The sequence below is a fragment of the Rutilus rutilus genome (genome assembly GCF_951802725.1).
Source record: "Rutilus rutilus genome assembly, chromosome: 19".
Taxonomy (NCBI): domain Eukaryota; kingdom Metazoa; phylum Chordata; class Actinopteri; order Cypriniformes; family Leuciscidae; genus Rutilus; species Rutilus rutilus.
Genome location: NC_140232.1, coordinates 1,949,712 through 1,973,953, shown reverse-complemented (window position 1 = coordinate 1,973,953; position 24,242 = coordinate 1,949,712). Strand labels below are relative to the sequence as shown.

The following is a 24,242-nucleotide window of genomic DNA, read 5'->3' as shown; positions in this document are numbered from 1 at the left end:
GTGACGTCAGAAACACCAGCGATTTCAAAGCGTGTGTTTGAGACTGTCTTTGGTTCACTGCAGTTTTAAGGAGGAAATACTCAGCAATGGTGTCGACTTATGAACTTACACATGCTTTGTCTTAAAACACTGTCAAAAAAAAAAATCTTTCTGAAAGTGATTCCAATCATATCGTTCCTCGTTATAGATGTGGACTATTCTTTTACATGTAGAAGGTCTTTATCGTTGAGTTATCATCCTTGGTGTGAACGGGCCTTTATTCATTAATAATCTTTCCTGAACACTAACACTGTAAATCTGAAGCGCTGCATGAGTGCCAATCATCATCATCATCATGCATGTCTTGAGAAAATGTTGCCATATTTGATTTGAGAGCTACAGTAGAGATGTTTTCCATTGAATAACAATGTATATTTTGGTCTTAAGCGTTCATATGACTTATAGCACTTCAGTCACACACACTTGTATGTTATGCTTGGGTTTGAACAACTTGTGTTTGTTTTTTATTTTTTAAGCCTCACCTTCAGTATTCTGAAACGCAGCCAGCTTATTCTTCACAAATCCTTCTTTTGTTTTCTGCAAAGAGTGTCTTCTGGGTTTGGAACAATATGAAAGTGTTCTGTTATGTGAAAATCTCCAAGTCATTTTTCTGGAGTTAAATCCCCACTTGCTCCTCATTATATAAGGTCTCGAATCGTTTGTTTCCAGCTGTAAAAGGGGATTTCAGGAGTGCGCCGTCTACCCTCATGACCGTTTGTTTTCCACTAGTTTTCCACTCTTTAAATCGCTGCCATGTCTTCAGGATTCCTAATAAACGCTTATAATGCGGACGGGTGGCATCTCACACCAGTTACAGTCAGAAACGGGCCGAGTCCCCTGTGCGTTACAGCAGAATTGAAACCAGAAGCTTGAAGAAGCCTGGATCTCTACCAGTACTTCATACTGTTGATTATTTTGTCTGTGAAAGGAAAATGCTTGTGGAATATAGTGAGAGAGTCGTGTTGTTCGTCTGTGATGCAGCTAATCTTAAACCAACTCAATATTTAAAACGAACAGTCTCAGATCACGCTGGATATTGTGAATCGTCAGGCTTTGTTCATGTCACCTTCAGCACTGAAGAAACAAACAATACTAAGACGTTCAGAAATTTGTTGTAATTTTAAAACTTTAAACATTTTGAATCGATTAAACGAAGGCTTCAAATTGATAGAATAAATTGTTTTATTTGGCAAAATAAGAAATGTATTTACAACACGTAAAAACCCTGATATCAAAACTTTTAGCAATGTGAATGAACTGATATGAATATGTGCCCGAGTGAGTGATGAACTTTCATCCTTGATCAGAAACCACAGGATCAGGGTCAGAGGACGCTGGTCTGAGCTCATGTTCTGGCTATAATCTGTGTCTTGGAGTGGTTCACTTCAGAATTACAGTTTCCTGATAGTTTACTCTCCCCCCACATCCAAAAGTTCATGTCTGTCTTTCTTCAGTCGGAAAGAAATTAAAGGGGTGGTATAATGCCCTTTTCACAAGATGTACAATAAGTCTCTGATGTCCCCAGAGTGTGTGTGAAGTTTTAGCTCAAAATACCCCACAGATATTTTTATATAGCATGTTAAAATTGTCACTTTTTGAGGGTGAGCAAAAACACACCGTTTTTGTGTGTCCCTTTAAATGCAAATGAGCTGCTGCTCCCGGTGCAGAAGGCAGAGCTTCAAGAGCTCGTGTCCTTTTACTTCACACACACATGCAATGAACATATTAGCCTTTTGGGCCCTATTTTAACAATCTAAGCGCATGGTCTAAAGCGCACGGCACAAGTTCATTTAGGGCGTGTCCGAATCCACCTTTGCTAGTTTAAAGACGGGAAAAATGGTCGGTGCTCTCGTGCATGGTCTAAAAGGGTTGTCCCTATTCTCATGAGTAATGGGTGTGTTTTGGGATTCACGTGTGTTAAACCAATCAGAGTCTCATCTCCCATTCCCTTTAAATGCCAGTTGCGCTCGTGCCATAGCAGATTCGCTATTTACATGACGGAATTTGATAATGGAAAGACCGAACGCGTCTCAAAGCACAAACGGAACCGCTCGTGTGCGAGGTTAAAGCTGTTTGTGTGTGTGTGTGAGGTTAAAGCTGTTTGTGTGTGTGTGTGTGTGTGTGTGTGTGTGTGTGTGTGTGTGTGTGTGTGTGTGTGTGTGTGTGTGTGAGTGAGGTTAAAGTGCGTGAGCAGACTATTCTGTTATAAAATGGCGGCTGGTTTGTCTAGATAAGACTCTTATTCCTCGGCTGGATCGTGTCGAGACTTTGAAGCTGCACTGAAACTCACATCTGGACCTTCGACCCGTTGGACCCCATTGAAGTCACTATATGGAGAAACATCCTGGAATGTTTTCCTCAAAAACCTTCATTTCTTTTCGACTGAAGAAAGAGAGACATGAACATCTTGGATGACGTGTGGGAGAGTAAATGATCAGGAAATTTTTCTTCTGAAGTGAACTAAATCTTTAAGAGTATCTTAGAAGCGCACTCGTACCCTCCAAGAGTACGTGGTCAGCACCTTGTTCTTCTTCCTCACAACGCAGGTGTATGTGCCCTCGTTGATGGCGTTCGCCACGATTGTGATGTGGTCATCTTTCAGGGAAATGTATCCGGGATGAGAGAATTCCAGAAGCTCACCGTCTTTATACCAGCTGTCGGAGTGGGAGAATGCTCATGGTTAGGACGTTTGTAACAAACACAAACCTTAAATATGCTTGAATATACCTGAAAAACATCCAGATCCCAAACTGTGCAAATTTAAAGGATTGACCAAAGCACTTCATGTTCCCTTTCACATAATCTTAGATTGTTGTCATATGAACTGACAACATTTGGTGTAATCACCAAAATCATTTGCATTGCATCAAATTTGGTCCCATGGACCAGGAGTGAAAACTGAGATAATGGGTCTCATTCACTAATAATGGCATATATTTAAACCAGGGGTTGGCAAGTCAGGCCCTGGAGATCCATTTTCCTACAGAGTTAATCTCCAACCTTAAACAAACACACCTGAACAGGCTAATCAAGGTCTTCAGGAGTTTGATCCAGGACTGGTGCTAAACTCTGCAGGACAGTGGACCTATAGAGGGCCAGAGTTGCCCAGCTTTTCACAAAACATTTCCTTCAGATTTCCTACAGGTGCATGCACACAAATTTAAAATAGGATTCAGAGTTAGGATGTTCCTACGACACCGTCCCAGGTCTTAATTCATTTGAGAACATGACACCGGCTTGAGCCTCAGCAGGAAAAATAATGGGAAAAACAGCTGATAGAGACCTAGAGTGTCCATACAGACCTCAATGTTGCGTTCGATTTTCTCCTCAGCTTAAAGGTTAATACGCCCATCTATCACTTTTTTCAATGTTCGTAGAGTTAGTTTCTGGAGTAAATATATAGGCTATAATCTGTGTATTTACACAGCCTTTTTAAAAATGGCGGGTGCTGGTGTTTCACGTGTGTTCGGCCAATCAGCGAACACTACTATCACGGAAGGTTCCTATATTAGCGCTGGTTTAGACCGATTTGAAGGAGGAGTAAATTAGTTCCTCCAAAAGGAGTTCCTAGAACTAAAATCATTCGTAGTTCCTGCGGTGCGAACGCGCCAAAAACCGACAACTTTGCCAATAGTTCTAGGAATTATAAAAAAAGGTTCCTCCGGTGCGAAAGCCCCTTTACAGGGGTTAAGTGAATATCACTGCGAAGTGCAAACAAATATTTGGCAAAGTCCTAAATAAATAACAAATATTTTCTGTACAGTGTCAAAAAACACCAAATGAAATCCTCTGCCTCAATGTTGTAGAACAGTGCTTCTCAAACCTCACCATTGCACATTTTGGATGTGGACCTCATCAAACACACCTGATTTAACTCATTAGCTCATAAGTAGAGCCGGCAAGACTTGAATTGGGTGTGACTATGAGGGAGACATCCAAAATGTGATTGTGGGGGATCCCCAGGACAGGTCTGAGAAGCACTATTGTAGACCAATAAAACACAAAAACCACCAAGGGGCAAATGCTTTTATAGGCAGTGTAATAAAACTTTTTTTTAAAACAGCATGAATATGGAAACCAGTCCAAGAAATGGTAACAATCTGTGTGTGGAAAAACAAGAACTCACTAGATTTTGCCTTTCCTGGCTGCAATCTTCTTACCACAGCGGAAGGTGAGGTTCTTTCCCTCCACAACAAACTTGTGTTTTGTCCGTGGGGGGGTTGCAGTTGGCGGGGCAGTGGGAAATGGGAATTCTGTTTGAAAGTTAAAATGAAATCAGCACTTATTATTCATCCAGAACATCAATGAATTATGGTTGCTAGCAGTGGAATTGTTCTCTTTTACACTCCCAGTGTTGAAGGTGGCCTCGCTCCCTCTCCACTGTTGACTCCAAACATCTATTCATTAATATACTAAATTTTTGGATTGGGAGTGGTGGCTGAAGTGAAAAAATGCTGACAGTGTTAAGTAGGTTGGGGAATCAGAAAATGTGTGGTGCAAAGTCTCCATGCATCTAATATTCCAAATCCCGCTTCACATTTGAATCAAATATCACAAAATGCCCATTTATGATCTCAAATGCTTATTCAAGCATGCAGAGTATGACTGCGGAGTTATTGTGAGCATACGTTGCTCACGGTTAATGGAGTATACTTTAAAAAGGTGTGGTACATGAGACAGAGCATCATAATCTCAAGGTCTTCGTCAATTCAGATGTGACTTTAAGGACTGCACTTGCCAATCATCTCCAATCATCTTCCACAAAGCTACCTCTGATCATAATCCACAGATTGACTGGTCCTCTAGATCTTGGACTAGATGGAGCTCTAACTGTTATACTTCTTGTCTGTCACTCTGCCATCCTCAAGCTATTGCCTGTTTATCTCACACCACTACTTGACTCTTCTGCGTTGCCACCTGCCTCTCAAGAGTTGCTGGCCTCTTCAAATGTAGTGCCATGTAACTTCTACCCCATAGACCAGGGGTAGCCAACCCTAATCAGACATACCTGAACCAGAAATAACAGGAAGATGTGTGAGATAAGGGTTGGAACTGAAGTCTGCAGGAAGGTCTACCATAGACCCTATGGCTGAGCCATTAAGTTGCTTGGAACCTGTTCACCACAAGTAAAGCTTTGTTAATTTTCTGCTCCAGAGAGAACTGGAATGGAGAGTACAGGCCCTTAACAGTGGGTTCCTTCATTCCTTAACTAGCTCGGGGTGGTAACTTCTTTGTAGGAAACCAGGATGGCTGTCTCCCACTCAACATCAATTTCCAGAGGGATGAAAAGGACCAACTGGTTCAAGATAAAGAATTGATATCCAATACTATTAATGACTACTGCTTTTGAACTTCTTCAGAGTACAACCATCTTCACCAAACTGTATCTCCAGAACACCTTGTGCATTCACAAGACTGCCTTCACCACCCCTACTGGTCTTTACAATTACTAGGTAATGCCATTTAGGCTGGTCAATGCATGGGACAAAACCCTGCAAACAAGTTCAACGCTTCCTAGGTTTTGCCCATTTTTACAGATGATTCATTTGAAACTAGCAGAACCCTTTTACTGCAGAACCACTTCTGACTGAGAATCCATCAAGGCAGTTCCTGTGGACTGTGAAGGCTGGTCAGGCATTTATTCAGCTCAAGCAGGGATCGAGTACCATACCCATACTGACCCTCCATGTCCTGAGTTGCTCTTCAGTGAGGATGTAGATGCCTCGGACCTCACCCTGAAAGGAGCTTTGATATCAGAAATCTGTGAAGTTGGTATTTAAAGAATGGGAACACCACTTTCACATTATCTCCCAGGGCACTTTCCTGTTTTGGAAGGCTTTCAGTCGTCTCATTGGATAATCCATCAGCCTGTCTTCGTTTTTCACCCTCAATCTAATGATCAAAGAGGGAGGGTTAACCAGGAGAAGACCCTAAGATGCTTGGTCTGTAACAACCACACTTCTTAGAGCTCACATCTGAGTAGGGGAGAGTTCGCTAACACCTTATACCATTCCTCTGTAAGTATGTCCCCTTGTGCCAGTCTGAGTTCCTGAAGGAGGGCTTGGACAGCCCAATTGAACAGCAATAGGAAAAGTCTAATCAGCACCGAAGATCTGGAGCATTACTCTGTCCAGCCCAGAAGGTTTGGCTCTCAGCAAGGGATCTCCCTCTTCCTATTGAGTTTCAGAAACTGGGCCCGCGTTTCATTGATCCCTTCAAGATCCTCCGAAAGATTAGCCCTGTTTCTTACTGTTAGGAGTCAAGTTTGATTCCTCAGCTTGTTTTCCTTCTCCCTCTTCTGCACGTGCGCTCTCGCACGGCTGTCCGCTATCTCAATCAGCGTTCGGGCCCTCGCTCATCATCTCACACCTGTTCCCCTTTGCCCTGATCTTCTTTCTATTTAAATCTCGTCTTCTCTCCTCTTTGTCGGTTTATTGTTTGTTCATTCATGCCTGTTACAGACGCCTCATCATTGTGATTTACCTCTTCTTAATCTTGTCCTGTTCCGTCCTGTGTGTGTATCAGACAAGAGGTACCACCTGTTATCCTCTGCCAACAAGCCTGCTATTCTGTGCTGCTGTTTCTGCCAAGTGGAGTCAGTACTCATCGTTTCCAGTGTGTGCTTTCTGACAGCAACTACCTGTGCCTTTCACCCCGCCTGGTTGCAGCCTAGTCCTTTTGAGTTTCATTCTAGACATCCGGTGGCCGGCAGACAGCCTATTTTATCATTTATCTGCTATTCAATAAATCTCTGTAACCAGCTTTAGCTTTTGGGTCCTTTTCTAACTGTGACACTTGCTGGCCCCTTTCACATCTCACACTCAAAGCCTGATGTCTGTTGTTCTCTCTCTCCAGTCACTACTGTAGCTCCTCACTGTGCCACACATCATCAGGGTCTAAATGAAGTTCCGGGTAAATATTTCCCCCTCAGGAAGTCTCTGCTCGGGAGGTAGTCCTTTTTCAAAGTTCAGGAACTTTCAGGGGTGGGACTTGGGCACTGAACATGCTGACTGATTGAGTTAATGCCGCATTTTGATTGGTTGACTCCACGCAGCATTTTATGTCAACCACCGTCTGTTGCGGAGCGTGAAGTAACAGTTGTTTGCTATTCGAATCAACAATGGAGTTTAAAAAATGCGACAGATTACGAGGTTCAGGCTTTATTAAGCTTAAATTCAGAGGATGAAATCCAGCGGGAACTGTAAAGTAGCGCGCAGTCCTACGTCACCGGACTAATTTGCCTACTCTTAACGGTACTTTAGACCGCGGTGGAAACGCAGACAGCAACAGGTCTGGGGAATAAGTTTGTGGCTTAAGCTGCTGTCTGGGATAGCTCCAGGAACGTCAGGAACTGTTCTTATGGGAGGGGCTCCTGTCTAAACGGACCCTCTCTATGTTCTTAGGATTTAGCTGAAAATCATGATGATTGCTTTCACTTGTTTTCCCTTGAACGTACTTTGTTTGTCAGCCATTTCTGGGAATGTTGGGTACCCTTGAATCTTTAAGCACAACGCAATCTGGAAGTCCAAGGTTTGATTCCTACCTAGAGCATCTGTCACACAAACTTGTTCCAGCACCACTCTTTCTTTACTAACTTGTTTGTTTAAAAAAAATCTGACATTTCACTCCTCATCTCATTCCCTAGCATTACAAGTTTAGACCCACGTTCAGTGCATTTTCTGTTTTCGGTAGAATAGTTTGCAGAGACTTCTGCACCATTATTTGAATACACTTTCTGACACCTGTGGTGTAATCTATTTCAAATAAACTTGCCTCTAAAAGACATGCAAAAGCAAGACGAACTGTGGTTATTTGCTGTACGTGTATTTGAGATGATCTCTTTCTATCTAAGTGGCCGGAATAAGCTCCTATGAGGACCAAACTTTATGTAGTTTAGGTCTAATGTCTCATGGTTTTTCTATACACAATTCGTTTTTTAGGTGATCCCTGGTCTGAGTAACAGGCCTCTTACCGTAACAGAAGTCACAGCTGGACGGACAGTGTTTCTGCATGAGCCTCCTCTTGCTGTCACAATAACCCTTCCTTGCCCAAGAAGGACAGATAAATAATCGATCCAAACATCCTGCAGTGGCATGGACAGAAAAACCTCAAATAAGAAGGTGTCAGGTAATTGTAGAAAGGTAATAAGTAATCAAAGATCAAAATCAAAGATCAAAGATCAAAATCAAAATAAGTAATAAAAGATTTGACATATTTCTGAATGTTTATTTGTGCTTATGTGTAAAATACCATAGAGTCGATGTAAGCCCCAGACCTCATCTTGAGTAATTAGTTTGCGGCCCGTCAGTGTGGCATTGAGGTGCATTAAAGCTTTGGTATTCTGGGAATGCATCAATCCCAGTACATGACCGATCTCATGAGCCGCCACGTGAACTAGATCCGTCAGCCACACTCCTGAATACAACGACAATCACACACAGAAACACGTTCAAAACGGCTTTTTTCTTCCCATGAACAAACGCCTGCCATGCGCGTGTAAAAGTTTGCCAGCTGAGACGCTTTATTACTTGCCTTCTAGAAATTGCATGATTTGCCTTCCAGAATTTAAGAATTCAACATCTTATTTTACCAGCAGGAAATCATACAAAAGTGTTCTGGCCAGGCACGATTTGACACATTTCCAATAATAAGTCATTTTTTTATACTAAAAGCAAAAACGCCACACAAATGCAGCCAACCAGAACATACTTGGTGTTGAATATACAACTGTGGCTTTATGATTGACAAAATGCTTCAACTCAACCCTGTTTCAGAGGCTAAAGAAATTAATAACTGGAGAATTCAACTGGAAAATTTTGCTTCTTAGCTTCTTATTATTTCAAACTGAAAACAAGGCACTTGCAGGTTAAAGGCACACCATGCAAGATTTGTACCTTAATATAACAGCTTCGAAATCATTTCGATGGGAAACGAAACTCGTAGTAGGGCGAATCATCCCGCAAAACAGGTTTGAGAGGTGGCGCCCCGACAAATCTCGCGAGAATCACGACTTGCTTTACGGCACGATGTCACATACATCAACAACAACATATGAAGAGCCTCTATGGAAGACACTAGCACGCATCTCAGACGTGAATCATGGCAGAGCCGATGAAGAAAGCGCGGTCGGAAGTCGTGAGTGGTATTTACGACAGTAACGTTAAATACAGGTACTCCACAGCGACTCTAGGGGGCGCTGTTTGAGAAAAACAAACTGCATAGTGTGCCTTTAAGTAGGGGTTTTGATATGTTTTGTCTGGTCAATTTAATGATATCTCTATTTCTTTTGGCATAATAAACATCGTAACACCCAGGAAGCAACAATTTCTGCACTCTTTCTCCAGCGAAGTAAATAATCAGATTCAAATTTTCTTAGTTCACACTGAGGCTACGTCTACATTAATCCAGATACATTAGAAAATGGCGTTTTCGTTTAAAATGCTCTCCGTCCAAAACGCTAGCATAACGCCTGAAAACACTAGCGTAACGCCTGAAAACGCTAGGGTAACGCCTGAAAACGCTAGCGTAACGCCTGAAAACGCTAGCGTAACGCCTGAAAACGCTAGCGTAACGCCTGAAAACGCTAGGGTAATGCCTGAAAACGCTAGCGTAACGCCTGAAAACGCTAGCGTAACGCCTGAAAACGCTAGCGTAACGCCTGAAAACGCTAGCGTAATGCCTGAAAACGCTAGCGTAACGCCTGAAAACGCTAGCGTTTTGGACGGAGAGCGTTTTTAAACGAAAACGCCGTTTTCTAATGTATGGGTTGGCTAATGTACGCTCAATTCACCTCACAAAATCTCACTGAGATGATACAGACGGAAAAATAAATAATAAAGTTATCACGCAATTCTTCTGACAGGATCATTTTATTTAGCAAACATTTTTTCGTTTTCAAACGTGTGGACAGACATGACCTCGGTGGGGGAAAACGACACCTGCCTTTGTTCCAGCTGAAGCGCATGTTTCCCAGAATCCAGTACTCGTCATCATCGAAGTGGATCTCTCCGGTCTGAGGGAAGAAGGCGTGGGCCAGTTCCCCGGTGATGCCATCGAAACAGTGGTGCAAGTAGGACTGCAGACAGTCGGTGTGGTTTACGGAGTAGAAACCTGCCGAAAGGCAAACAACCAATATGATCCAAAGATCCCATTCTATACGCATTATGGCACAGCAGATATTGCAGATTTGTTTGTGCTGCCATGAATAATGCATCTCAGAATTAGCCCCATTGAAAAACTTTTTATCTCAGTTCAACCACATCACAAATGCTAATCATTATTCATGATGATTATGTAATAAAGGATTAATCAGGTGTTGGTTTTATTATCTTTTATTCATTATTCTGTGTTACTTTAACCCTCTGGTGATGTTCGCGTGGCGGTCAAAAATTACCATATTTTTTATTTCAATTAAATTAATGTACTATATTTTAGTTTGATAATGTTTTTTAATTTAATAATTACTATTTATAGGGAATTGTATGGTACAAAGTTATATTTATGGAATAGTTATGATCCACTTTTTGAGCATAGACCTGAAAACTGTCGTAGATCTTGAACGCTTTGGAGCAACAGACTTAAGTTTGGTCTCTTTTTAAAGGAGACACTTGGCAGATTATTGCTGAAGTGAAACAAGTTGTTTTTTTTTAAAAGTGGAAGTAAAAATAGGTGAGATAAGTTTAAGTTTAATATTGTGAAAAATGCATAAAAATACTATTTTTAGATTTCAACCTCAAATTTAAAACACAGCTTGTTTAGATTTATGGCTTTGATTTTGCCACAGTTAGAGTTAGTTTGAGCCCAGCACAAAACGTTTCCACTAGATAAAATTTGCATCCCATTCGTTTCCAATGCGCTCATTTTTGACTGCGAACGACACAAGTGCGACTATATTTTATTAAGGGCCATCTTACCTTTTCGAATCATGAACATGATTTGTGTGTGTGTGTGTGTGTTCACACACATTTATGCATTTGGCAGACGCTTTTATCCAAAGTGACTTACATTGCATTCAAGGTACACGTTTTTTACATTTTTGTCAGTTCTTGCTTTCCCTGGGAATCGAACCCATGACCTTGGCGTTGCTAGCGCCAACGCTCTACTGTTTGAGCTACAGGAAAGCTGTAGTGCCAAAAACACCAAGTGCCAAAACCTTTACCAAATTTCATACCATTCCGATGAAATATTCCACAAAACCAAAATGTACAGTGTTTTGGTCTAAAATGACAGAACACAACAAACTGCAACAAACAAACGTATGAATGTGTTGAAGCACCGATTTTGATGTCCGCCTCTTGATCGGAAGGGACTTCACGAAAACTGAAGGGCGAGACGTCGCTCCACATGGAGAAGGCCTTGGAGACGCCTCTCCTCGTGTCACTGGCATTCAGAAGATTCCTGGGAAACGACAGCAGTCTGCACAAACACAACAGTGACACGCAAAGCAAAGTTAACAAAAACATACATCTAGTGGTTACAGTTTATTTCTATAGTCCACTTTAGACATTCTACTGACTATAAGTAACTATGCAACTTCATGTCAACTTACTCTACTAAATCTAACCCTAATTTATCAGTCTACTAATACTCTAATGAGAGCTAGTTGATATGTAGTTGCAATCCTAATGCTTTTCTGGACTTATGAAATATAAAGCAGCAGCAGCCATGCAAGGCTTAAAGTGTTAGAGCTGTGATGTGGTACAAACATATAAAAACAGAAGTAGATTCTTACTTGTAGGTCAGCTTGAACTTGTCCCACTTTAGTTTCTCTGGAGTGAGCGTGTAGCGTTTGTTTCTGGAAAGGTGAAGCACATGGGAGCGGGCGTCTTTATGAATCCCAATGATTAAAACACCAGACATGAGAGCTTCTTCCTTGGACAAAAAAATCTCAGATTAGATTAGATTGATCTGTGAGCAGGATTTTCCATGAAGGTCCGTCTGTGCCACGTTTGCTCCTGAAAGAGTGATAACTCCACTTGTGAGGTGATTCGCTCTAATAACGGCTTTGTTAAGCCAGAAACACATCTTGTGTTGATTAGTCGGGAGTGAAGTAAGCGCAGTCGGAGGAAAGCTCGGTTCGGTTGTTAAGTCCCATTTCTCTTTTTATCTGATGTAAGCCAATTATTTAATGCTCTTTTCAGGACTGTGCATGCAAAACATTGGTGTGATGCTGCTCAATACATTACATTATTATAATATTTAGTGTAGCCTACAATTTTCACAAGTGGAAAATATGAACAATTCTTCATTTAAAACCCCAAGCTGCTCTGATCTGCTACTGAGCTTATATTAGATTTGTTCAAGATTGTGACTGAGAACATTTGGTTGAATCACATAAACACAACAGAATTTAATGCAGTCATTTTATCGACACTGGCGGTCAAAAAGTGTGCAATCATTAAGACTTTTTAATGTTTCTCAAAGAAGTCTCAGCAAGGCTGTATTTATTTAAAGAAAAATACAGTAAATATGATTCTAATGTAAATCATCTGTTTTCTATGTGAATATATTGTAAAGTGTAATTTATTCCTGTGATCAAAGCTGAATTTTCAGCATCATTACTCCAGTCTTAAAAGAAACATTTATGATTATTATCAGTGTTGAAAACAGTTGTGCTGATTCAGATTGTTGTGGAAGACTGGAGTAATGATGCTGAAAATTCAACTTTGAATCACATAAATCAATAAAATGTAACAATATATTCACACAGGAAACAGCTGTTTTATTTTGTAATAATATTTCAAAATTTTTACTGTATTTTTGAGCAAATAAATGCAGCCTTGGTGAGCAGGAGAGACTCTTTTAGAAACATTAAAAATGTTAATAATTCTAAACTTTGACATCCAGTGTATTTAAACAAACAATAATTAAAATCAGATGCAGAGCTGCCAACACTTGATGGTATGGGGAAGATAAGTGAAATTATATCATTACTACAGTAATTGAATGTGTAATCAAGGAAGATTCAGCTAATTTAAAATAGAGAGAGTAAAAGATCAGTATCATATCACTACATGTTCTTACAACAACTGAAAGACTGTGTGTAAATAAACTTTTGGATTCAGATTTGAGCTACAGTTGTACAACATTTATTCTGGGAGTTTGTTATCCCAAAGTATCAATAAAGTAGGAGACTTGCTGACAAAATCATCCTATCATCAACAACAAAAAGTAATTAATGTAACTTTAAAGACCCCATGAAATTGTTTCCTCTGTCGATGTCCTTCACAGAAAGTAGGGGGCGGGGCCTATCACAGGATGTAGGGGTGGGGCCTATTACATGAAGTGGGGGCGTGGCCTATCCCAGGGTCCTTTTTCAAAAGCACGATTGAAAGCAATGAAGACACTTTCATGAATATATTTCGAATCAGCAGTGATTGAATTACAGCAACTTTCTTTGAACGATGACAATAGTGCCAACTCGACCAAATAATACCTGGGGACAGATAGTATTTATAATCCAGTGGGAGGGTCAATTTAACTGTCGAGAGGATTGTATTGGACAAAAATATGCATAAACCCATGCATGCAAGATCAATAATTAGAGTCAGTTTGGCAGGAAAACGAGACTCTTAAGTGTGTGTGCGCTAAAAGATTGTCAGTTATATTGAAGGCCTCAAAGCTAATAGCCACAAAAGAATGTGTTTTGATTTCATAAGAATGTGCACTGTAATGAATTGGCAGGAAGATGCCAAGTCTAAATGAATAAAAATTAAAACATTCCTCTTACTAGCCATAAAAAACAGCCTGATTTTTATATTGTAATTCCAGAAGGTATTTGGCCTGAATTTGAACTCTGAAGTTAATGTTGAGCGTACTCTCTGGGTTTCATAACGCTGTCCAAAGCTTCACTTCACTGGTAATCTGACCCTAAACCAGTGTCTGAAACAGACATTCACAGACACACACACACACACACACACAAACGCCAGACAGTCCCTGGGTTAGAAATCCACAGTGTTTGCATGAAGCTTGGCTCCGTTTTGTTTCACAGAGAGAGAGCGCACGATCTTCAGACTGGATGACAGCATGATTTCCTATACGGGCTGTAACGTCCTTTGCTGACTTTTTCATCTCAGTCTTCTGGAAAAGGGTCAAGTGTTGATAGTGTGCGAGTGTTTTAAAAGTGAACAGGCTTGCAGACTCCACTTGAAAACGCAGATAAAGTCGAGACTAGTGGAGATGGAGACTATTTTGGTCCGACGGGGCAGAGAGGACATTCCTGAACTGATTCAGACTGACTTTATATCACATGACACGGGTTTCTAAGCCGCACTCTTGGCAATCAGGACATTTCTGTCCAGTGGAAAATAATTTCAAATGGAAAAAGGTATTTTGGATCCAACATAAGTTGACAGAGTGGAACTCCCAAATGGCAATGTTTCGGGGCGATCAGCTTGCCGTCCGGTTTAATAACATTAAAAGTCTTGAGCTGCCCTCGATCTGGCGACGTAAAGGAGTTGGAGACTCCAGACGGGTCTCTCTAGAGTTACTGCAACTATAAGCAGAAAGTCACAGGACTATCTAAAGAATCATTCAAAGCACACAACAGCCAAGCAGAAACATAAAGGCTTGGATGTAATGAATACATTTCAAGATTATGTGAAGTAGAGATGCTCGATATGTCGGTCTATCAAGTCTGTCATATCGGCTACATTAAATTATAATGAGAACATAATTGTGTGTTTGGGACATGGATTTAATGGTGAGACTTTGTTTTTGTAATCAGGCTCTCAAAAATTATATACAAATTTGGATTTAGATTTATTGACGAATATATCAGTTATTGACTTTCAAATATAAAGAATTATCGGTTTCGGACAAAATGTTCATATCGCTGCATCCCGAATGTGAAGCTAATACCCAGCTGACAGGGAAATGTTCACATAGCCAAGAAAAATAACATTTTACTACTATTTTGAGCATTCAGAAAAGATTCAGATTGCATATTTTAATGGGAACATTAGCCAAACATATTAGAACATATTTTGGTACACAGGGGAGATATCCAGAATGCATATAAGCCTTTGCAAACTGTACGTCTGATTATGGACATCACAGAGGATTTAGACCGACGGTTCAACAACAATGCCTCAAAATTGGTGGATATTCTATCAATTGTCCATCCCTAAACATACAACTCAGCTTTATAGTGGGACACGACGTGAAGCCGCATTATTTGCCCAGGTCTGAGGTTTGGTGCTGCTTGCCAATGTACAAGTCAACTGGAATTTGGTGCAACTATCTGCAACTGGGACACGGGGGCTCACGGGTTTCAATGGGTTTCCATTGCCCAAGAACCCACTGGAACAGAGATAAACCAGAAGGTGCATTTGTCACCCAGTTCTGGTTGTTTTCCATCCATTGTGAAACCTTTAGTCCATCTGGAGCCTGTATGATTGCCACAGTTTCCTCATTTAGCTTCTCTGTTAGACTGGCGATAACACCTTGAACCGAGGCCAAGACTTGGGATGGAAACTTTGTAATCTCTTTCACGTCTTCTTGCGCTTGAACACACAAAATTATGTCAAAATATCCCTGTAAAGACACTGATCTGGACTGAATAACTAATTAATAAGGATATAGGCTGTATTTTATTTATAAAAAGAAAACTATGCTGGGTTATTTTACATTTGATTAGCCTGTATTTGATTTCTTGAATTTTGTTCATTTATTTGTTCTTATTTTATTACTGACTTTTTATTTGCCTTTAACAATGTTTGAAATATATTAAGTCTAGTTGTTGTTGCTGATATTTTTGTGAAAACCATAGGCAAGTTCCTCATGTAAGTGTTCTTTATAAGCTGCTGATTTTTGTTCATTCAGCTGTGAACAAAATATTTAGCAAAAAGACAGTATAAAAATGTTTGTTATCTGAACGTTTGACTTTTTAAAGCTAAAAGCTTTATTCATACATCACTTTATACAATAGATTGCTTACAGAGTCAGTCTCTTTCAGTGCGAATCACCGCTTGAGTTTCTGCTATAAAGCGTCTCTCCAGAGACGCGTCTGAACCGGAGAAGAAATGAACCGGAGAAGATTTACACCTCAGAGAAGGCGGAGCCTCTGAGCCACACCCACCTATTACATCGTCACCACACCGACCAATGGGAGATCAGAGGTGTTTACCAGCCAGACTGAACTTTTCCAGAAAGTCCCGAAATAAACTTAAAATTGTTTTCAAAATGACGTCAACCAGTTCCTTCTTCTATTTCGCTTTAAGTTTATCAGGACCTTTAAAGTCCCCCTGTAGTCAATCATTTTATCCCTTAAAATTCGTCTTTGATCACCAGAATTACATATTTTAACATTATTTATTTGCCTTAAAATATCTTGACTGTAACTCGACACCCTTGCCTCATTTAGTATGCGCGGTTCTATGGATATGCAAATGAGCCCCGCCTCCACTCACTCACTCAGCTCAGAGATCCACTGGTTGACGATCACACGTTGATCTGATTGGTTACAAGGTAGTTTGTGACGTCAGAAACACCAGCGATTTCAAAGCGTGTGTTTGAGACTGTCTTTGGTTCACTGCAGTTTTAAGGAGGAAATACTCAGCAATGGTGTCGACTTATGAACTTACACATGCTTTGTCTTAAAGCAGATTAAAAACACCACATAGACACATAAACAACATCATCACCACAAGGACAAATTATAGTTTGAAGGTGTTTCAGAGTGAACTTTTCCAGTAAGTCCCGAAATGAGTTTTGGCCTGACTTTGTTCAGAATGACGTCACACCAGTCCGTTTATCAGGACCTTTGAGAAATCTATCTGAGCCAATAAGAGTAGGAAAGAGTAACTGGTTCTCCACTGACTCGTATGAATGACTTGAAAGTGTTTGATCATTCGCTCTCTACAAAGATAGCTCTGAAGAAACTAGTTTTTTTTTTTGTCATGAAAGGAGCATGACGTCAGAATGCTCTGAATTATCACATCTGGCTTCAGAAAGAGGCATAACTAAACCAGAGAGGGATTATGAAGCTTTGTATGTTGAGTCTGTCAGCGGAGATGTCACTCTCTTGTGTATTACATCACGTTTCTGTCGGGTTTCCCATTAATAGCCCCTTGAACCCTGATTCTACTGAGCTGTATATCTGGGAATGAGCTGGAGATCTTGAAATGTAGGTCACAGTGTCTTGTCATGTATTGCTATGCGGTGTGGAGCTACAAAGAAAAAAATGCCATGATTCTTCGAGAGTAGCAGAAATACGAAGAGGAAAGCAGCCAAACTATTCCCGAGACACTTGGATAAACCTTCTACCTACAGGCCTTTCCATCCAGCAGAGAGATTTATCCTTCCTCTGTTCCTGTGTCTAACGACATGGATTGGATATGATTGTAGTTGTATATCCTGTTTGAAAATATGGAATTCATGCTGGTTTATTCTGGATTTTTCATCCTCATCTTGTTTACTTGCTTCTTACTGCCTCCAAAGTTTATGAATATGACTGAGAGATTTGATTTCAGCTCTGATTGCCCTCTGGTTGGTCAATGCAATGCCACCAAACTTAATAATCATTGCTGGCGATCATTAGAGAGAACGGTGGTCCGTCGTCAAACCCTGCTGTAGATCTGCCCTCGACTAAAGACTTCTAGTCGACTAGTAGTCGTTCTTTTAAGCCATTAGTCGACTAATTGCACGTTTATATTAATAAGACATAAATCATAATAATGAGCGTTTAATTGGCTATAGAATACATAGCCTAATCAGCGCTCAAACGCACACATAAAGCCACAGCGCACCGGCAAACATAATGATCATGAATGTGAGACATTTTAATAATTTATCGGTAATGTTTTCTGTGCTTTTCGGCCTATCTGCACGTTTCATGTGGATTACACAATCTGAGAACATTTACTTTCCATTGGAATCTGTTCATTTTAAAGTGGACATTTCAAACTTTCTATAGGCTAGATATATTTCACACGTCTGTGAGGAAAGTGTACGCTGAGTTTGGCTTCATTTCTGTGACGTGTTCAAGTTCACTGAGACTGAGACGGCAGAAAGCGCATCCTGACTGGTTTCATTACTTTAAAAAAAGCACAACGGTTTGCTGTTATTGTGAGTTTACAGGAATAAAAGTAGACCCTTTACAGTTTGCGTTACTCTTATCCGTATGAGCAAAAGGGATGGAGTATTTTAAGTTAAATGCAGCGATAAACCGGCGACGGTATGTCATGCAGTAAACACACTCTCCCCACAAACACCTGAATATGTGCTAAATATTAGCGCACAGTTATCTAGGTTAACATTAGAACGAGCCGACTTTGAAGTCGATGAACGATAGATGAATGTTTGGATTCCCTGTTAACAATCTGTCCCTCACGGACTGCGTGATTTCGCCACTTTGGAGTTTTGTTTTTTCTGCGACTAACCGACTGATAAAAGTTTGGTCGACCAAACCTCTTCTAGTGACTAAAGGTTAGTCAACTATTGTATGGGTCAAAATTATCGATTTTTCTTTTAAGCCAAAAATCATTAGGATATTCAGTAAAGATCATGTTTCATGAAGATATTTTGTAAATTTCCTACTGTAAATATATAAAACATGTATTTGTGTGAGTGAATGCAGCACAATCGCCAACATAAATGCACAACTTTAAAGGAGATTTTCTCAATGTTTCGCACCCTCAGATTCCAGATTTTCAGTTTCCAGATTTTTTTTACTATCCTACTAAACCATATATCAATGAAAAGCTTATTTATTCAGCTTTCATGTGATGTATACATCTCAATTTCAAAAAATGTACCCATGTGACTGGTTTTGTGGTCCAGGGTCACAAATAACAAGGTCCTCTGCCAGATAGCATACATATCCGGGCCTCATCTGGGCCAACTATGGCACATATGGCTCAGTTCTGGCAGCGTCAAAAGTTACATGGGCCACATCTGGCCCACACACATCAAGCTGGTTTTGGTGTGTGTTGTGGCTTGCTGTGTGTGGGCCAGATGTGGCCCATGTAACTTTTGACGCTGCCAGAACTGAGCCATATGTGCCATAGTTGGCCCAGATGAGGCCCGGATATGTATGCTATTGTCAGCCACACACAGGTTGAGACATCGCAGTCGTTCTATGCCGTATTTGGGCCAGACAAATGTGGGAGATGTGGGCCAGAACTGTGCCAGATGTCATGGAGAATAATGCTTTTGATGGCAAACCCATCACAGACTGATTGTTTATAGCATTATTGAACAGTACAGTAGTACAGTACAGTAATATTGAACAGAATTAAGTGAGACATTTAAGAACTAGTAAATATTCACGATTTATCTTGCTTTGAACTGCATACAGCAGACAGAGATTGTCTACAATTTAGCTCTTGCTACTTTCAGCTTTAAAATATAGGCCTAGTAAACTCTTGGATTCATTAGAAGTCATATTTAGCTATAATCAAATAACACTCTTGGTTTTAGCTTGAGCAAAAGTCTTCTTTAAAAAGTCAAACGTTTAGAAAACAGATCTTTTTATACTGTGTCTTTTTGCTAAATATTTTGTTCACAGCTGAATTAGCAAAAATCAGCAGCCTATTAAAAGCACTTACATGTGCATGAGAAACTTGCCCATGGTTTTCACAAACCTATCAGCAAAACCGTCTCGGTTACCAGAGCCGGACAGTAACGGAGTACATTTACTTGAGTACAGTACTTAAGTACAATTTTGAGGGATCTGTACTTTACTCGAGTATCATTTTTGGGGAGTACTCATGACTTTACTCAAGTACATTTGAGAGGCAAATATTGTACTCTTTACTCCACTACATTTCTATCCATAACCGTTAGTACCCGTTACTTCATCTAAAAAAAAAAAATAATAAAAAATTAAATCTCGGAAACCCTCAATTTGTTGTTTCCCTCTCAAACGTGATTGGATTGTGCAGGCGCCACTGATTGGGACAGCCTATCAGCAATCACCTCAGCTTTCCACCAAAGTCATCTCCATTGTCAGATTTAGATAAGAGACGAAACCATGGACGAAACAATGGATGAAGACGCAGCAGGTCCATCCCGGGAATGTGCCAACCCGTGGCCCCACCTCGCCAGACTATTTCAATTTTCTGAACAAGTTAATGATAGTTTTCGCTTCAAGTGTTTGCTGTGTTTACCAATGTAAGCACTGTGGCAGTAGTAATGCAGTATTTAAAAAATGTACTCTTGTACTCTTGATACTCAAGTACTTTTAACAACAAGTACTTCAGTACTTTTACTTAAGTAGACATCTGACTGTAGTACTTTTACTTGTACTTGAGTAAAATTTAGCAAGGGGTATCTGTACTTTTACTCAAGTAATGAAGCTGTGTACTCTGTCCGCCTCTGTCGGTTACTGATGTAACCCTCGTTCCCTGAAGGAGGGAACGGGAGACTTAACGTCGACGTGACGACGTAATTGGGATCACTTCAGGGAGCCCTGTCGACTTCGAGTGTCTACAGAACGAGCCAATAAACGTTGACGTCCCTAGTGGAGTGGGCTTTCAACCCGGGCGGGCAGAGGGTTGGGCTTCGTAAGCCAAGGTCCAGTGGGCCATCCTCTGCTTGGACCACGTACAGACGCAGAGCGCGAACGGGACAGAGAAAGCCAGGGCCGGGTCTGCCTCCTCTGAAGGCAGCGCTTGCAGTTTCACCACCTGGTCCCGGAAGGGAGTGGTAGGAACCTTGGGCACGTATCCGGGCCGGGGTCTCAGGATCACGTGAGAGTTATCCGGGCCGAATTCTAGGCACGATTCGTTGATAGAGGCCAATGCAACCAGGAGTAAGGAATTGCTCCTTTTGTGAAGAAAAGAAGAAAGAAAAGAAAAAATAATACTCTTTCCACTTCCTGTTTATACCCGTGCTGCGGGGCGGGGCGGGGCGGGGCGGGGCGGTGCGCGTGACGTGAATCACGCATGCCAACGTTCATTGGCTCGTTCTGTAGACAATCGAAGTTGAAGCTCCCTGAAGTGATCCCAATTACGTTGTCACGTCGACGTTACGTCGAATGTGAGCGACTGAAAGGGAACAACTAGACTTAATATATTTCAAACATCGTGAAAGGCAAATAAAAAGTCAGTAATAAAATAAGAACAAATAAATAAAAAAAACTAATAAATACAAATGAACAAAGTTCAAGAAATCAAATACAGGCTAATCAAATGAACAATAACCCAGCATAGTTTCCTTTTTTATAAATAAAATACAGCCTATATCCTTATTAAAGCTACAAAAGTTATTCAGTCAAGATCAGTGTCTTTACGAGGGATATTTTGACATAATTTTGGTTGTATTTGTCAGTTCAAGCGCAAGAAGATGTGAAAGAGAACTCAATTGAATTCCTATATATATATATATGGCCTTGTGAGCGGATAGGAATTCAGATGAGTTCTATTCAAGAGCAGGAAGATGTATATGAGAGCTAGATCCAGAAAAGTCTTGTGTGAAATAGAAAGGTCTGATATGTGCACGGGATACAGATTTATTGAGGAAGTGTAGTAATAATCCAAAAGCAAACAGCTACACAAACACACAAATCACAGTTTAAACTTCCATAAACCAGTCAGGATGTAAATCCTTGGACGACAAGAAATGCAAGGGTTAAAATCCCAGAGACAGTCGAGGGGTCAATAACACACAGGTGAGTAAACCGTCCTGACAGAAGCTGATTCATAAGACCCTTGCCAATCCAAATATTATTTCAGGATGGAAGAAAGAAAGATCATGTGACTGCAAGCATTCCTTCCTTCTACAATCAATATTGCACAAACGTTTAAGAAGTGCCAAGACTGCATGAGGTCAGTGACATCTATAAGGGATTGTTCTTGCATCATGTCTGAGCTATTTAGATCGACTGAAATCAGGTTTCTGCACCGTCTTTTCGTATTTGTAGCAAATACCATAAAAATGCCTAAAATTACACTTTAAAGTCGGGATGACATGGAAACATTGTAATATACATCCAAGTGAAACTCAGAAAATGCATGGGCGGGGCTTGGTTCTGTGCATCAGTTGTTGATTGGATGTTGAGGCGAAGGGTGTGTCACTCAAAATATTATGCAAATGAGCGTGCGCTTAAGGGGTGGGGCTTAAGAGCACTGAATGATTGCAGAATCCCGCATACATCACCGCCGGAGAGAAGACTGACGCTTCACTGGAAGATCCAGTGACATTTTGATTAAGCATTACGAGGTCTAAACATTTAGAAAAATGTTTAGTCTAATTACTCTCATGGCATTTCTGGCTCAGCAGAAATGTTTTTAGAGTGGCCATATTTCCAGAGCTACATGTGCCTCCAAGCAACCTGTCATCGTGAAGAATAACTTCCCCTTCTTTCCAGCATCTCTTCTCTTCTCTTCTCTGATGACGAGGCAACCTGTCACTCACATGAGATCAGCCAATAGCAAACCACAACCATCCGATCAATTCCCCACGGACACAATCAAGCCCCACCCACATTTGTTCTTGTTCCTGAAGCGTTTCACTCGGATATAGGACACAATAGAGGAGAAAAGACTAGCGTAAAACTAACCTTTCATGCTGATTATTATATATCTTGAAAGAAAATGAGTACAACAGTAGATTTTAAATATGCTAAAAGTGTTGGTTACACTTTATTTTAAGGTGTCATTGTTACAGTGTAATTATATATTAAGTACTGAGTAATATTAATTAACTGCATGTACTTACTATAAGGTTAGGGTAGGATAAGGATTTGGTTGAGGGTTAGTTGCATGTAATTATGCATAATTTACTGTTATTACTATGGTCATTACTAAGGACACTGAAAAATAAAGTGTTACCAAAGTGTGTTGCTGTTTTTTAGTTTTCTTTTTTAAGAGAACACTGGCATAGATCATTTAAAGTGTACAAACCTGAAAACCCCACAAATGTGTTATTATTACAATTTTTTTGGTGGTTTTTTTTTTTTTTTTTTGGAAAAGCCAAAGATGCATCCTCCAAAATTTCAGAGCGTAAAAGCAAAAGAGAACAAAAAATAAAAACACATAAATGAAATGTAGCGAAAAAACACATAAATAAGAATGAAAATGCAGATGAAAGGTAATGGGAATGCCTGCAAAAGTCCGTCAGTGATATCAATGCTGTCTTTATGCGCCAGACACACGTCGCTGGTCATTGCGTCGCGTCTCATCATGAGCGTTGCGTTTTGAAGACGACGCGTCAAGTTAAAAGCAGTTCACCGCGTCTCAGATCCCCTGCGTTGCGTTCTGTCCCATTCGTCGCGTTTTAATGAACGCAAGGACGCGTCCAGTCTGTGTGAACGACTTCTAGTTGTATAACTCGAGCGTATCAATGGCTATCACATCACGCGCGTGACGCCGCTTTGACGCGCGTCTAGAGTTATGCAAGGAAGAAGAGTTATGCTGAAATAGTATTAGTCCTGATGAGAAACTAATGACATACCTCAAATCTCCAGGCAGGCAAAGCCGTGACTTCATGCATGAAGAGCCCGAGCCCGGCCAGCGCCAGCAGAACAAGCCCTTCGAGCTTTCCATGAACTTCACGCACCATCTTCGCGACGTCAACGTCCAAATATTTGCCCTTAACAAAGACGTATCAAACCTCACCATTTATTATTACTCCCGTGGGTTATTTGTCTTGCCATTGGGTTCCCGACAGACAGCGTGTCTTCTCCGTCAGTGTTCAGCGTTCAGCAGAGACTGAGCTCAGATGGAGAAACACACTGACTGCTTCACAGCTGCACACATTGTAATGCAATCAATGCTGCTTTTACCACACTTGCTGTTTCATTGTCATTTTTGGAGGATTAATCATCTTTCAAGAGACAGCTGCTTTTGATTTTGCCTCCTGATTTTGCATCATTCTTGCACTTAAAATACAAGTAGCCTAATAGTTCATTTCATGTACAAACAACCACGAACAGACCGTTCCGTTCTGCTATCCGAACTAAAACAATCTGCAATCAGTTTTTTTGGTTTGGCTTTTAGGAATTACATTGATTGATTAATCATCTTTCCCTCGGGTCATTTTGACCCGAAAGTCTTTTTTTATTAAAAAAAATTGAGTGTTCATCAGAGGGGTCCAAGAGTCTAGGACTTGAACCACGAATAGGCTACACACGAAAAATAATGGATTCGAGGAGATTTGTGGTTGAAATTTAAAAAAGTAACGAATCCTTCATTCACGGGTCAATTTGACCCCCTTAGGAATGAATGGAAAGCGAGGAATGCTTCAGTTCACATAGAAAA

General features: G+C 40.6%; 2 protein-coding genes across 4 annotated transcripts in view; one reads left to right on the top strand and one right to left on the bottom strand.

Moving 5' to 3' along the window:
- LOC311278748 (nuclear factor 7, ovary-like) overlaps nucleotides 1–24,242 on the top strand; it is a 1,193,180-nt gene that overhangs the window by 76,900 nt on the left and 1,092,038 nt on the right. The gene's annotated exons all lie outside the window — the stretch shown is intronic.
- mmp23ba (matrix metallopeptidase 23ba) lies at nucleotides 1,205–23,747 on the bottom strand. Of its 3 annotated transcripts, none has more exons than XM_084389782.1 (8): nucleotides 23,437–23,747; nucleotides 11,771–11,906; nucleotides 11,315–11,454; nucleotides 9,982–10,149; nucleotides 8,290–8,454; nucleotides 8,012–8,122; nucleotides 4,166–4,292; nucleotides 1,205–2,693 (listed from the first exon to the last, which is right to left on the bottom strand). In XM_084389782.1, exons 2-8 carry the CDS (start codon nucleotides 11,896–11,898, stop codon nucleotides 2,519–2,521), a joined length of 1,014 nt encoding a protein of 337 aa, XP_084245908.1. In that variant the 5' UTR covers nucleotides 11,899–11,906; nucleotides 23,437–23,747; the 3' UTR covers nucleotides 1,205–2,518. The 3 variants fall into 3 exon arrangements, with proteins under 3 accessions (XP_084245908.1, XP_084245907.1, XP_084245906.1); XM_084389781.1 differs by having other exon boundaries at nucleotides 11,771–11,833; nucleotides 23,437–23,705; XM_084389780.1 differs by having other exon boundaries at nucleotides 11,771–11,910; nucleotides 23,437–23,704.

Excerpts from the sequence above, each read along its gene's own strand:
- mmp23ba (XM_084389780.1), bottom strand. The coding sequence starts at position 23,544 with ATGGTGCGTGAAGTTCATGGAAAGCTCGAAGGGCTTGTTCTGCTGGCG. Across the intron at positions 10,150-11,314 it reads AGAGGCGGACATCAAAATCG|GTTTCTACTCCGTAAACCAC; the intron begins GTGCTTCAACAC and ends GCCTTTCGGCAG. Across the intron at positions 8,455-9,981 it reads GCGCTTCAGCTGGAACAAAG|GAGTGTGGCTGACGGATCTA; the intron begins GCAGGTGTCGTT and ends CGTTGTATTCAG.